We start from the raw sequence: 13790 nt of genomic DNA, 5'->3' as shown, positions 1-13790 counted from the left end.
GTCGGGCGGAGCGGAGTTCGCTGTCTTCCGGGACTTAGCCCGAGTCCGAGCCCTGGGTCGGGCGGAGCGGAGTTCGCCGTCTTCCGGGACTTAGCCCGAGTCCGAGCCCTGGGTCGGGCGGAGCGGAGTTCGCCGTCTTCCGGGACTTAGCCCGAGTCCGAGCCCTGGGTCGGGCGGAGCGGAGTTTCCTATGGTGCCTTTGGCAGGGCCTGACTGCCTGTCAGTCTCACTCTGTCAAGTGGCACTGCAGTCGGAGTGGCGCAGGCGACACTGTCCTTTTGTCAGGCCGGTCAGTGGAGCGGCGAAGTGACGGCGGTCACTTCGTCTCTGCTGGGGGGCGCGCGTCAGGACAAAGGTGTCAGACCACCTTTGCGTTAAATGCTCCTGCGACTCGGTCGGTCGGTGCGGCGATTTAGTCAGGGTTGCTTCTTAGCGAAGGCAAGGCCTCGGGCGAGCCGGAGATGTGTCCGCCATTGGAGGGGGGCCTCGGGCGAGACGGAAATCCCTCGGGGTCGGCTGCCCTTGTCCGAGGCTAGGCTCGGGCGAGGCATGATCGAGTCGCTCGTATGGACTGATCCCTGACTTAATCGCACCCATCAGGCCTTTGCAGCTTTATGCTGATGGGGTTACCAGCTGAGAATTAGGAGTCTTGAGGGTACCCCTAATTATGGTCCCCGACAGATAGGTACGAGCCATACCAATATTTCACATACTGGATATGGGCCATGATTTTTAACCAAAAACCTGACCCAATCCAAAAAATCTCGATTCAACATGTCCAACAGGTAGGTATGAGCCAACCCAACGTGACTGACATAATGACATTAGACACAGGTAAGACACAAGCCAGATAGACCTGATCATGAGCCATCCGGTCGGACCTACTCGAAACCCCCCCAGTCCGACCAATACAATGGCGTGTACGTACTATATTTTTTAACCCTAAACCCGACCTAAAGATAAAAAACCTGACCCGACCTAAAGCCAAAAAACCTGACCCGATCCAAAAGAGCTAACCCGACACGTCAAACAGAGAGTCACGGATCGACCCAACTCGATCCGATACTAGAAATAGGTCAAGTACGAGCCGTACTAAATGACTCACATCTAGATTTTGATCCTATCCGAACTCGACCCAACGAGGTCTAGTGCCAAACAACTAATGATCCGACCATGATCTAATCTAAGCCCGATCATGTGTAGATGGAACTATACATCATGGACCACGACGGTACAATTATCACGTCCATGAATTGGTACGGTTGTATTGCCACACGCAATTGTGTGGTTTGGGGTAGCAAGCGAAGCGTTGGTAAAAAACTAAGAAGGGTTATTATTAAATATCAATTGATAATAAAATGTTAAAAATCAAAATTATTTATTTTTCCATTCATACTTTTTTTTGTCGAACACGTCCTTATCGCTCTGGAATCACACTGCTTGTTTCTTTTTTCTAAAAACCAGGAGAGGTTATTATTAAAACATCGGTCGTTTAAATAAAAAGTGTTTAATTAAAAAAAACCATTCATTTTTTAATTTCTACTTTTCTGTCGAACCCGACCCTACCGCGCCGGAATCATACTCCTTGCGCCTTCTCCTTCCTCAATCCGACACGCTCTCCGCGCCGCCGTCGACCTATCGAATGGAGGCGGAGCAGCAAAAGCAGCAGCGCCCGCGCCAGCGCCCGCGCCGCAAGGGGCAGAAGCGGAAGTTGGAGGACGAGGCATCCGCCGCCACCGCCGCCGCCGCGTCCTCGCTCGGCAGTGCGGGCGCCGACGATGACAACGAGGAGGAGGACGGCTCGGCGGGCACCCCCGAGATCTGCCGCCACTCCCACGCGGCGCTTGCGCGCGAGGTCCGCGCGCAGGTTGATGTCCTCATTCGCTGCGCCTCTTCGTGGCGCCACGCAGACCGCGCCGCCGCCAAGCGCGCCACCCACGTCCTCGCTGAGCTCGCCAAAAACGGTAACCTTCCTTCGCCAAACCTCATACCGGCCGCGCCGATCCGTGCACCCGCATCCTTACCGAGTGGATCTGGTGGTTCTTGGTGGTTGTCAAGAGCAGAGGAGGTTGTCAACATGATTGTAGAGGGTGGCGCCGTGGCGGCCTTGGTGTGCCACCTAGAAGAGCCTGCTGTGGCGGCGCAAACGCAGGAGGAACAACAACTGCGGCCGTTTGAGCTTGAGGTTGAGAAGGGCGCTGCCTTCACTCTGGGCCTCCTAGCTGTAAAGGTTCCTTCATTGATTCCCTAATTGAGTTGTAGATGCACTTTTGGTACCAATGCAATTACTTGTATTTTTGACAAGTTTATGTTCTATAAATAGGGCTGTGAATTTTCAAGTTTCACTTAACATATAGGATTACTAAGGAAGAACTTCAATACGCACGCGCGCCCATGCCTGCCCGCACGCATATATACACCTTGGGTGATGGACCAACGATCCATCACCTGCACCCAATGCTGCAGTTGGATCAACCAGATATCGAAGTGACATAGTCGGATGTGTTCGGTCGGGTATGGGTGATGGACTATTGGTTTGTCACCCTAGGTGACAAATAATGCTCATATATAGTAGTTCTAAACACCCAAATCTGCATCCTCATATATCTGTATTTCTTGTAAAAAACTGTAAGATCCCATGCCTTCTAATAGTTAGGAAAATTTAGGAACTTCCAAGTGCTACTTGGTGTCTTTCTAGTCAGTCTCTAGTACCCTTTAGAAAAAGAGTAAAGTACACTGCCGGTTCCGAAACTTGTAGCGTTGTGTCATCCCGGTCCCTAAACTATCAAAGTGTGCATCCAGGTCCCTAAACTTATGAAGTCATATCATCCTGATCCCTGAACTCTCAACATGCACATTTAGGTCCTTGTACTTGTATGGTTGTGTCATCTGGGTCTCTAAACTTGTTTTTAGTGTCATCAAAGGTTCAAACTACTTGGACCTGTGATGACACTAAAAACAAGTTCATGGACCCGGATGACACAACTATAGAAGTATAAGGACCAGAATGTGTAGGTTGAGAGCATGGTTTTTAAAGCGGTAAGGCGCTCCAAGGCGTTGGACCACCGCCTAGACGCCTAGGCGGCGCCTAGGCGACGCCTAGGCGAGGTAGGCGGGCAAGGCGCCTAGGCGTCAGACCACCGCCCGGACGCCTAGGTGACGCCTAGGCGACGCCTTAAAAACAGTGGTTGAGAGTTTAGGGACCAGGATGATATAACTTCACAAGTTTAGGGACCTGGATGCACATAGAGTTTAGGGACCGAGATGACACAACGCTACAAGTTTAGGGACCAATAGTGCACTTTACTCTTAGAAAAACCTAGAACCTAGGATATCCTGTTTGCTCTAGTTCTGTAGGGATCTTTTAATAGTTGTGTTTTGAGCATTGATGCTTTACTGGTGTGTACTTTTCATCAAGTTACTAATGCTAATTTATTATGTGTCTCACTTTAACAGCCTGAACATCAACAATTTATAGTTGATGCTGGTGCACTACCTCCCCTAGTGAAACTTTTGAAAAGGCAGAGAAGTACTACAAATTCAAGGATGGTTAATAGCGTTATCAAGAGAGCAGCTGATGCAATTACCAACCTTGCACATGAGAATAGCAACATCAAAACTAGAGTCAGGTTTTGTTTTATGCCTCTTTGATCATTTGGTAACCTTTTCCTTGAGAACTTTTCACTTGCTGATGGTTTTGGTTTACCGCAGAATGGAAGGTGGAATCCCACCACTTGTTGAATTGCTAGAATCTCAGGATCTTAAGGTGCAGAGGGCAGCTGCAGGGGCCTTGCGGACTTTAGCCTTTAAAAATGATGAAAATAAAACTCAGGTGAGATATCAAATTATCAAAATCAACGAAGGCTATATTTATGTTAGATTTTGACATCTGAACTTGCATATGCTTTTACACATATTCACAACATGGTAAGTTCCTGCAATGCAGATTGTTCAATGCAATGCTTTGCCAACTTTGATCTTAATGCTGCGATCTGAAGATGCCGCAATTCACTATGAAGCAGTAAGGCCTTGTGCTATTCTCCAGTTTTGATTATGAGGCACTGAATACTCTGATGTCAACTCGACTTCTCCAAGAGCACTTTCTCACACTGTTGAGATGTATGTTTGATTTATTATGAGCAGGTTAATGTTGTTACAGATAAATTATCAAATCCTTTGAAATAGTGCCATTCTACGGTTTTGCACAACCCTTAATCAGCATATATCATCGCAAGGCCTTATGAAATATAAAATTTCAATGCTCCATCTTGAAACTTAATGTTGGATCATAACACTGTATATTTAGTTAGGAAATTTCATGCTGGATCATGTTCCATCCTTGGTCACATGGATTTTTTTTAATATATTTCCGTAGTCGAATAAAAACTTAATTTTGTTGGCTGTTAGCAGTTACCTTACAGATATTATGTTGTTCTACAACACATTTATATCATAGGCTTTGCATAATTTGTTCAATATATCGTGCCATGTAAGATGCAATTTGATTAATATTTTTTGATCCCATCGATGAAGTTATATTAATTTGGATTCATGATTACCCTGAATTTGTGCACTGATATTGATCTATTGCATATAGCCAACCTTAGCGAAACCACAAGCAGTGTGTTTGGCAACTATTGGGAAGGGGCATGGGAGTTGGTGGTGGGGAGTTGTTGGAACAAATTATCGGAATTTGATTTTTAGTTCCAATCACTTGTTTTGGTTCATTGAGGGAAATGACACGTAATTTAAGAGGAAATTCATGTCCCCTGTTTGGTGTGTGTTTGTAAGAAAGGGAGGTGATTGGTAGGAGTTGGCCTACTAACTCACTTTCCAGTCCCACCAAACAAACAAAAGATTTCTGAACTCACCCCAAACTCCCATTCATTTGTACCAATTACCCCCAACCAAAAGTGCTTTACTGCTGTAGAACTTATTGAATTGGCTAAGAGAAATATCTTGAATGCAATAGACCTTAATGGCTGTATTAAGCTAGTTCAGGCGATTTTTGAGGCTGAAATTGAAGATTTGAAAACTTAGCAATATGCCCAAATAAGTTTGAGGGCCAGTGCATAGTTGGGCTGGTTTGGGCTAGTCTTTTCCTTATCTTTATCCTTTTCTCGTTATTATTATTATCATTGTTGTTGTTGTTGTGCAAATACTTTCTCAAATATTAACATTTCCCTATTTTTTTAATATATTTAAGGCGTCGCCTCGCCTTACGCTTTATCGCTTAAAAGTTAAAAGGGAGTCACTCGCCTTACCTCGCTTTACCGCTTTAACAACTATGGGCCAGTGGCGCAGCCGTGAAGGTTAAGCCTGTATCATGGTGCACGTGCATGGATGCTTGAAGAATTAAATGTTTATTGGAATGCATAAATGTGTGGCAAGTACTGAGGCAACACTAGAGGCTGAGGCTATTTACTACTTGGTTCTTGAAATATTAAAAAAAGTAATCTGCACCTGCTACTTGTATGTTTGCTAAGTAAACTTGATTTTAGAAGCTTACATAAAACAAATAAATTGCATGAAACTGGTCCAAGGCTTTGAGTTACCTCCTTATATTGACTTACTGTTCTATGCTCTTTTATCCGTTGAATAAACTTCTACATGGTGCAATGTTACCTTTCTGTACTAACTTAGCAACCCAACATGTTTGCTGATAAACTTTCATAGAATATCAGATCTAATTTATTCATGATTTCTTTAATTTTATTGCAAGCACTCTAATCATTTTTCTCCACTGACATGTTAGGTTGGTGTCATTGGAAATTTGGTTCATTCATCACCTAACATCAAGAAGGAGGTTCTTAATGCAGGGGCACTGCAACCTGTGATTGGATTATTAAGGTATGGTCATCAACTCATCATAGGGAGGTGCAGCTTTATGAGGTGCATAAAAAACTTCATAATTGTTATATTTGTTAGGTCCTGCTGCAATACTGGTAGCATAGTTGTGCATGTTTTTTTTGGATTATTATCACTAGCAAATATGCCCGTGCGTTGGAACGGAAAAAATAGTTTGTGCATAAAAGAGTAAGGTTCTTACTCCTTAGCAGAAATGACCGTGCGTTGCTATGGAAAATACTAATACTTTACATGAGAAAGGAGGATCAAAATAGATATATCTCCAAGTAGAATAACTACTGCAAAGATACTCCTTTTGTTCCAAAATCCTTGATGGTTTAGGATTTAATTAAGGAATAAATCTCTAAATAAAAGGAATGGATGTAGACATGCAGGCTGCAACATGGTGTTCTAAGAACTCAAGCTAGTATGGGGCTATGGGCCCAACCTAGTGTTCTAAGGGCAAGGCAGACCCAGTGCCGGAGGCTCCTACATGAGTAAACACCCGCCCCCAAGATACGGTGAGACTGCTTCAAATCCGTGCCGTGGTGACTCAGTGAGATAACTCTCACAACTCCACCTTGCCTGCCCTTCAACCTAGTGTTCTAAGGACTAAAACATTTAGTTCTCTGGGATTATTTTTGAATCCTAAAACATCAGGTGTTCTGAAACGGAGGGAGTAAGATGGAAAAAAGCTAATTTTCTCAAAAAGTTGGCCTGCTTCAAGGGCATCAGATAAGATCAGAGTTAAATTCTCGTCCATGATTGCTGATTCCTTCTGGCTCTGTAGCTGTCGGTAAGTTCTTAGTGCAAGTTGATCGAATGGCTTGGTAACAATCAACACCACCGAGTTTCTCTACATATGCATGTACAGAATACAGTAAACCCTACTCAGACCCTTCTCATTTTTATAGTATTCTAGAGAAACTCTCGACCATGACTGTCTTAAAGAGGGGGAGTATTGAACCCCTGTTGTCCAAAAAACTCGCTGAAACCAGTTCAATGAGGTATTCACATTTGGAGAGGGACTGGAATTTTGGGTGGTTGGCCTTATTGGGAAACTGTACCAACCAAGCTATTGGCTCCTTTCTCATCTTGTATTCTAGAATACCATCTTATTCAAATGAGAAGGTTCTTTGCCATTGCTAATTTGCTATTCAAGTTCTAAATGGTGTTCTATGACTTGCTCTACACTGGCAACTCACCCCAAGGATATCTGCTTGATGTATGAAACATTGCTTTCTTTAATTTTTTCAGCTCATGTTGTACAGAAAGCCAAAGAGAGGCTGCTTTGTTGCTAGGGCAATTTGCTTCAGCCGACTCAGATTGCAAGGTGCTTAATAAATATGGACTTATGGAGTAATTATTTTTTATATGTCTTCAGTAAATTTTGCAAATATACTGGTACGTTAGTCAAAACTAAAGAGAGAATCACACCAATAATCTCTGAGTTTGCATAGTCTCTCTCCCACATCCCTCATTTTGTAATTTACACTGTGAGTCCTAACTTTGCACTTGTTGTGGCATCGGCCGATGGCACCGTTAGCTACTTAGCTTAATTGCTGGTGCTGATGTAGCATCAAACATGGGCTATTATACTGGACTGTTTATTTTCTTTTATTGTCGCTTCCTTCCATTTTTTTCCATTGAGCAATACATCACTAACATGGATATGTAGATGATGCCATTAAATTGACTAATTATTTTACCACCATCACCACCACAACAAAAGCTTTTTAGTCCCAAGCTAGTTGGGTAGGCTAGACTTTAAATCCCAACAGAGCTCACGAGTCAAGGTTCGGGCACATGGATAGCTATTTTCCATGCACTCCTATTCAAGGCTAAATCATTGGGTGTATTCCATCCTTTGAAGTCTCCTTTTAGTGCCTGCATGGCGGCTGGAGGTGGAGGGCCAACCATGGCGGCGGGAGGCGGTGAGCCGGTGGCTGTGACTAGGGGAGGGGAGGGAGGGAGAAACTCTGGCTGGATACCATGTTGGAAAGAAAGAAAACCCTAGCCTCTTGAGGGCTTGTTTGGTTGCATTGGGATTGGAGGGGATTGAGGGAGATTAAATTTCTTTGTATTCAATTTTGACTAGCAAGGGATTTAATCCCCTTCAATCCATTCCTAACCGAAAAGTCTTGAGTGGGTTGAGTATTGCATATATTAGAAAATAGAGTTACATGGGCTGGGCCAAGACCTATAACACTTAGGCAGAATACAATAATCTAACACCTTCCTTGGGAGATGGGAGAGAGGACAGTCATTGGGACCACTTGTTCTGTTTGAGTGGAGGGATGCAGAAGGCAGGAAAAGATTGAACTCAACAATTGAATATAGTGTTTAGTATAAGGAAATCTAGACTAGAATGATAAATCTCATTATCTCAAGGAATGACACAAAAGAAAAGAGATAGAAGATATTTTATCCAGTTAATTTGTTTCTGAACTTGATAGATTAATATATTCGTTTGTTTACAGGTCCATATTGTGCAAAGGGGTGCAGTCCGTCCACTAATTGAAATGCTACAGTCGGCTGATGTCCAACTCCGGGAGATGTCTGCTTTTGCACTCGGCAGGCTTGCCCAGGTTTATTTTTTATTTTTAATATAGCATATTTTTAATGTATATAAGGTACTTTACTATTTTCTACTCTAGAGATTCAGTGTAGGCAGTAGAATAAAAACACCACATAATCTCTTACAAAATTCACACCGTGTATAACTTTATCAAATTAGTTCCCTTGCTCCTCTGTTGATGGGAAGTTGGGAACTGTATGTGGGGACTGGATGCAACATAATATGTTTAGGGCAAACCATAGTGAGTTTGCTTTCACCACATACCTTCCTTATTCGGTCCATCCTAGACATGGACAGATTTTCCAAATATGCTGGCTTCATGTTACCGGTGTCTGCATGTGCCAAGTCCCTTGCTCTGCCCTTACCTGCGTTGCATCTTCACCACATGTTTGTCAACTACACACCCCTAGAAATAAACTTTTAGAGTTGACGGGCCTAACAGAAACCTCGCTTAAGTTATTGGAGTGCATTTGACTCTGTTTTTTTGTAAGGGAATTATGTGTATTGGTTTTTGCTCCACCATATGCTCTGACTGCTAACCATGCCTATCTTAGCTAACATTTGTAAGTCCTAAATACTAGGTGATATCGTTCTGGCTTGTTCCTTAGCTTAGCTATCCCCCTAGCCCAATAATGGGTGCTTGGGGCGTTCCCTGTGACTTTGGCCCCAGCTAATTGTCGATTAGGTGCTAGGAGCTGGTCTGCTGTCTGACTATTAAAGATTTAAAGATCCACTTTGTCAGTGGTACATTCTAGCAGAGCGATAATATTTCTGACAATTGCAACCAACCAAACTTGGTAGCATATATTTTCCGTGTGAGATTGTTTGCCTAGTTTTATATAAAGTGCAATGTGAAATGAACCATTTAAAAAGCTGACCCAGATCCTCACTTGAGAGATTATGGACTCAGTTGATTATCTGGGAAAAGTTTAACAATCCAGCGCATTTCATTCTTTCATATCATATAATGTTAGTGGGATTGTTTCTTTTACTTTCTTTCTTTGCTTAGTTGCAAGCTGCAACCTGTAATCTAATCTAAAGAGTCTTTTCTCAGGACACACATAACCAAGCAGGTATTGCATATAATGGTGGCTTGGTGCCTTTGTTTAAACTCCTTGACTCAAAAAATGGATCTCTGCAACATAATGCTGCATTTGCCCTTTATGGAGTTGCAGATAATGAGGTAATTTACTAATTTTTTTCACAAGGTTTGCCATATCTCTCAAATCTCCTTTTTCCACAATTGGTTAATAATTCCACACTCCATGTTCCTTTGTAATGGGATTATCTCATTTTTTATAAAATGTTTACCTTATATTTCTTATCATCATTATTTCTGAAGCAAATCAATGTTGTTTCTTATAGGACTATGTATCTGACTTCATTAAAGTAGGAGGTGTCCAAAAGTTGCAAGATGGGGAATTTATTGTGCAGGTACATTGGCCTTCATTGTATATTGGTCACTTTGTTGTGATTGCTTTTTATTAAGGTATTCTTAATTTCAGGCAACAAAGGACTGTGTGGCAAAAACATTGAAAAGGTTAGAGGAGAAGATAAATGGACGAGTAAGTGTTTTTTGCAAGGTTTCTGTATTCGTTGTTTGCGATGTGCTTGACTATTATTTATGAAGCTTATTCCCATGTGATGGTTTACAGGTGTTGAAACACTTGCTTTATTTGATGCGAGTAGGAGAGCAATCTGTGCAAAGGCGTGTTGCTCTGGCTCTCGCACACCTTTGTGCTCCTGAAGATCAAAGGGCAATTTTTATTGATAATAATGGTAGCAATTTTGCAACCGCTGAAAATTGTACCTTTTCATTTCCATTCTACTGTATGGTGTTCTTCATGAATTCAAATTCTGTGCCATCCAGGTCTCGACTTGCTTCTTGATCTTCTGATTTCCATGAGCCCAAAACATCAACAAGATGGCTCAGCAGCATTATACAAATTGGCCAACAAAGCTGCAGCACTTTCTCCCATGGATGCTGCCCCTCCATCTCCAACACCTCAGGTATGCAAAAGAATTATTCAATTCAAATTTACTTTGTATTCTGTATGCTGTTTGAGTTGCAGTGACTTTATGAGCTGACTGTGGTATGGTTAAAAATAGTATCACAATGGCATGACCTTCAGTGTGCTAGGATGCACATGAATTTATTTTGATTAATCATTGTGGAATAGTGCTTTGGTTCAACAAGGTATATAAGGGCCCAAACGAGTCTCTTGTAGTCCAACCTGTTGTGAATGATAGTGTGTACAACCTGATGGAGGAAAGTAAATGTTCGTCTGGCTTACCATGAAAGGTAAATGCTGTGTTCATCATCTGCCTCATCCAGATAGATGCCTACTCTGTGATCAAGGGGTGGAAACAGTCCAGCACATCCTTACAACCTTTTTCTTTTCAAGACAGTTTTGGCATAGGTTGTTCATTGCATTTAACTTGCAGCAGTTGGTGCCTAGCATGACTAAACATAGTTTCAGTACTTGGTGGTGGAGAGCTAGCAAAGATCAAAGCAAAGGGGTTAACACTAGGGGTGGTAATGGATCACGATCCAAATGTTTCTTCACAATAAGTTAGGGCCCTTAATTAATTTTAGTTCAAAAATGAATAAGAATAGTGCCCGATCCTAATCCGATTCGATCCTTGAAATGTATAGTGTAAAATCTAGAGCCCATTACCACCCCTAGTTAACATCCTCATCATTTTGGGTGTCTGGGTGCTCTGGAAGCAGAGGATTACGTGAGACTCTCCAGTGTCCGTACTACACCTAGAAACCTGAAGTTAGAAGCTCATCTCTGGATGCTAGCTGGGGCGTTCAAGCTACAGGGTCTTGGGCTAAGTCGGTTGGAAATCTAGGCTAGCATAGTTTTGTTTGTTGTAATCTCCTTTACCTTGATCCTAGTAAGAGGGGTGCTTGTATGGGCGTTCAAGCTACAGGGTCTTGGGCTAAGTTGGATGGAAATCTAGGCTAGCATAGTTTTGTTTGTTGTAATTTCCTTTACCTTGATCCTAGTAAGAGGGGTGCTTGTATGGACCATTTCTTTTCCCTATAATACAAAGATACGCCACATACGGCTCCCTGCATGTTCGATAAAAATGGCATGCCGATATTTTTATACTGCTTGGCATTGTGTTGAAAATTGTGGACAGAATTTAGGTAGCATTGGCATTTTTTACAAGATTTCCAAACACTGCCTGTGTTTTGCTATCCTAGATAAAGTCATTGTGACATTGTGAGATTTTTCCATCCAATTGTTCTGGTAATGGCTGAGGCACTGGCAATTGTTACTGAATGTATATTTCATTGCAGGTTTATCTTGGTGAGCAATACGTGAATAGTTCAACACTTTCAGATGTTACTTTCTTGGTAGAAGGTTGGTACTATTTCACGACCCTGATTTCATCAGTAGATACTTTAAATAATTCTTTTCTATCATGTCCTAGATAATCTTAATCCCTTCTACAGGAAAGCGCTTTTATGCACACAGAATTGCTTTGCTTGCTTCTTCGGATGCATTTCGTGCAATGTTTGATGGCGGGTATAGGGTGAGTTTTGACTTGGCACAACATAATGTGCTTTTGCTGGTTTTAGTCTGTTGATCTCTTTCCGTAGTTGATATATTGCTGCTGTATATAGTATGTTAGTTTTGAACAGGCCTTGAATCTCATGTCTAATTCAAAGGTCATTTTCTTAACCAGGAAAAGGATGCAAGAGACATTGAAATTCCAAATATCAGATGGGAGGTCTTTGAACTCATGATGAGGTAAGTCATTGACCTCCCTTCTCTTTTGGCCACAGTTCTCTTTCTGTTGATGATCTGCAACTATTTTTTCTCTTTTCTTTTTTTATGCCACTGTATGCTGGATTGAAGTCTGAAATCCTCTTCGGTTTTGCAGATTTATCTATACAGGGTCAGTGCAGATTAACAGTGAAATTTCACAGGATCTTCTTAGAGCTGCTGATCAGTATCTCTTAGAAGGACTCAAACGCTTATGTGAATATACTATTGCGAAGGTGACTAGAAAAGCTACTCTCTATTCCTTGTTTAAACCACATATTAGATATTAATTTGAATGCCGTTATTTGCCTTGTAGGATGTGAATCTAGATAATGTATCTGACATGTATGACTTGTCCGAAGCCTTTCATGCCGTGTCACTGAGACATACATGCATCTTGTACATTCTGGAACATTTTAACAAGATCTGCACCAGAGCCGGGTACGTTCTCTTGATAATAACCTTTGATCTGAGACCGGTACGATTTCAAGTAGCTCAAATCTTAGCATGCAATCTTGCCATGCAGTTCTGCACAGCTGATCCAGCGTGTTATTCCAGAGATCCGCAATTTTCTAACCAAGGCACTGAATTCATCAAGAAGTCCAAGTCCAAGCGACAGGAACTCGCAGACTTGATGAGTCCCAATTCATTGGCACCGACGCCGTCATCTGACCAAAGTTGCTGGAGATCCTGTACAGTAAAATTTCTGGCGCTGAGCGTTCAATGGTATCTATTTTGGGTACATGGTGGCGCGGTCCTTGAAATTAACATCAGCAATGTAACAAAATTTTCTAAGATCTAGTTGAGGATAAGGATAAGGAGAACATATCTCGTACTCATGCATCGACCAGCTTACACTGGGATAGGCTATAGTTGGATGGTCCTGGCCGTAATTCGTCGGTCTCAGCTTTGATTGAGTTTAGTGTTGTTTCCACTTTCCAGTTCACAGTTCAGTGTATGCCCGCATCTGTTTATTTAAAGTATTAAGCGTGAACAAGTTAGACATTAGGACATGTACAATGATATCTTGAGGTGTCTAAAGGGTTTGCAAAAAAAATTATGGAGCCGTCTCTCCGTGAAGAGACGCCTTCTCTGACTCGTAACCTAAGTAGCAATAGATGCCTCATTTCTTATTGTACGAATTCGTCGTATGTTTTTTCATTCGGCGCTGTATAAGTGTATTTACTTTTGTATTTATTAATAGACTATATTTATAAACACTATTATATAATAGAGTCTTTTAGTTGTCTCTTGTGTTGTTTAAAGAATCGTTTTGGTGTCTCTACTGTACATGCCCTTAGCCCCTGGAGTGATAAAGCTGTGCTACATGCCCTTAGCCCCTGGAGTGATAAAGCTGTGCTATAATCTCCTGGTGTGTAACCAGTACCACCGATTGGGTTTACCGAGACAACTAGGTAACATATAGTAGATGACATTAGGGTTGGCGTTTGGATGGTGTGAGTAGGGGTGGTAATGGATCACGATCCAAATGTTTCTTCACAATAAGTTAGGGCCCTTAATTAATTTTAGTTCAAAAATGAATAGGAATAGTGCCCGATCCTAATCCGATTCGATCCTTGAAATGT

The 13790-nt window shown here is 42.1% G+C and overlaps 1 protein-coding gene across 6 annotated transcripts; it reads left to right on the top strand.

The window, feature by feature from the left end:
• The first annotated feature begins 1348 nt into the window (after nucleotides 1–1348).
• Nucleotides 1349–13453, top strand: LOC103630332 (ARM REPEAT PROTEIN INTERACTING WITH ABF2). 6 transcript variants are annotated; one of them, XM_008651393.3, is made up of 19 exons: nucleotides 1349–1964; nucleotides 2064–2230; nucleotides 3457–3629; nucleotides 3712–3832; nucleotides 3947–4021; nucleotides 5756–5850; nucleotides 7105–7180; nucleotides 8328–8435; nucleotides 9480–9608; nucleotides 9791–9859; nucleotides 9931–9990; nucleotides 10081–10204; nucleotides 10296–10435; nucleotides 11736–11799; nucleotides 11892–11971; nucleotides 12125–12189; nucleotides 12323–12440; nucleotides 12521–12645; nucleotides 12763–13401. In XM_008651393.3, the coding sequence occupies exons 1-19, from the start codon at nucleotides 1643–1645 to the stop codon at nucleotides 13004–13006; spliced, it is 2355 nt and encodes a 784-aa protein (XP_008649615.1). In that variant the 5' UTR covers nucleotides 1349–1642; the 3' UTR covers nucleotides 13007–13401. The 6 variants fall into 6 exon arrangements, with proteins under 6 accessions (XP_008649615.1, XP_008649617.1, XP_008649618.1 ...); XM_008651395.3 differs by having other exon boundaries at nucleotides 1525–1964; nucleotides 2064–2185; XM_008651396.3 differs by having other exon boundaries at nucleotides 1530–1964; nucleotides 12731–13453.
• Nucleotides 13454–13790: the final 337 nt, after the last annotated feature.

Source organism: Zea mays, chromosome 6 (assembly GCF_902167145.1).
Source record: "Zea mays cultivar B73 chromosome 6, Zm-B73-REFERENCE-NAM-5.0, whole genome shotgun sequence".
Taxonomy (NCBI): domain Eukaryota; kingdom Viridiplantae; phylum Streptophyta; class Magnoliopsida; order Poales; family Poaceae; genus Zea; species Zea mays.
This window is presented reverse-complemented; position numbering and strand designations above follow the sequence as displayed.

Coding starts and splice junctions, on each gene's coding strand:
- LOC103630332 (XM_008651393.3), top strand. CDS start 1,643: ATGGAGGCGGAGCAGCAAAAGCAGCAGCGCCCGCGCCAGCGCCCGCGC. Junction 11,972..12,124: donor TGTTTGATGGCGGGTATAGG/GTGAGTTTTGAC, acceptor TTTCTTAACCAG/GAAAAGGATGCAAGAGACAT. Junction 12,441..12,520: donor GTGAATATACTATTGCGAAG/GTGACTAGAAAA, acceptor TTTGCCTTGTAG/GATGTGAATCTAGATAATGT.